General features: G+C 58.7%; 1 protein-coding gene across 1 annotated transcript; it reads left to right on the plus strand.

The window, feature by feature from the left end:
* Positions 1-1,033: 1,033 nt before the first annotated feature.
* Positions 1,034-1,425, plus strand: LOC144477681 (uncharacterized; the record flags this gene model as incomplete). The annotated part of the gene is made up of 1 exon (XM_078195414.1): positions 1,034-1,425. A coding segment is annotated over exon 1 (392 nt), but the record flags the coding sequence as incomplete, so codon positions are not given.
* Positions 1,426-1,437: the final 12 nt, after the last annotated feature.

Raw genomic sequence — 1,437 nt, forward strand, 5'->3', positions numbered from 1 at the left:
TGAACAACCGGGTAAGCGGGGTGAAGGCGGAAATACGGCTGGTGCGAGGAGCTATGAAGGCCCTCCACCTAAGGGATCTCGCCGTGGACACGACGGCCCAGGAAATACAGGCGGCAGTGGCCCGCGAATTCCCGGGAGCCAGCGAGGGGACAGTGCAGGTCAGGGCACTGAGGCCGGCGTTCGGGGGCAGGCTAAATGCCACGCTCATCACCACGCCAGAGCTAGCAAATAGAATGCTCGCAAAAAACAGGATCCAGGTAGGATGGGCAACCTGCAGGATTAGGGCGCGAGAAGAAGTAGCACAATGCTACAAGTGCAGGGGTTATGGGCATCATGCCAGGAATTGCACCGGCCCGGACAGATCTAAGCTGTGCAGGAGATGCGGCGAGGAGGGACACATGGCGGCGGCCTGCAAGGGCGATGAAAAATGCGTCATATGTCAAACTGCGGGGCACAGAGACGGTAGACCCAAGTGTCCTGAATACAGACGGGCACTCGAAGTAGCCAATGCTACTAGACGTGGGGCTGGCCCCAAAAATGACGCCATGAAGCGTAGCACCACGACGGGTGACGATGGGCGCGGGGTAAAACAGTTACCTTCCATTGCTATCGCTACCACCAAGCTCCCGGAGCCAGGGGCGGTAACAGCAGTCGTCCTCCCAGACGACGAGGCTCACACAATCCCTCCCCACAAGGGGAACCAGGCCTCGTGGAACCGGAGGACCAGGAGGAGGAGGAGCGGCGCAAGGAAGAGTGATTCCGAGGACGATCCTCCTAGCGAGGCACTGACTACGCCACCAATGGTGGAAATGGGAACAAGTCTGCGGCCCAAGACGAAGGGGGAGACTCCCAAATAAAATTCGCGGACACAGACAGGGGAACCCGCAGGGGAGCAGGCGTGAGAACCTGCGCGACACCAAGACGCCGGAGGAACATAAGGAGAGGCCCCACCCGGGCTCCAGTAACCGGTACCAACAGACGATGGAGAATCCTCCAGATTAATTTAAATGGGTGCCGGTTAGCTCAAGATCTAATGGCCCAAACGGCTGTGGAGTGGGGGGCGGACGTCGTGGTCATTTCAGAACCGTGGTCCGTCCTTCAAAATTGGCACGCGGACCCCTCCGGTAAAGCGGCGATATGGATCACCGACCGGGGGATTAGGTCCAATGACAAGATCAGGACAGCGGGGAGTGCGGAAGGAGTAGTGGCGGTGGAGCTTGACCGGGTGACAATACTCAGCTGCTACTTCTCCCCAAATATCCCCTATACCGACTTCGAACTCAGGCTTGAAGGACTTGAAGACATTCTGGCGACAACCGACACTAGACGAACCCTGGTGATGGGCGATTTTAACGCGAAGTCTCCGGCATGGGGATCAAGGAAGATGGATGCCAGGGGATCCGCAACCATGGAGCTTGCCGGGCGGTGTGGGCTCGC

Source organism: Augochlora pura, unplaced genomic scaffold (assembly GCF_028453695.1).
Source record: "Augochlora pura isolate Apur16 unplaced genomic scaffold, APUR_v2.2.1 APUR_unplaced_2922, whole genome shotgun sequence".
NCBI lineage: Eukaryota > Metazoa > Arthropoda > Insecta > Hymenoptera > Halictidae > Augochlora > Augochlora pura.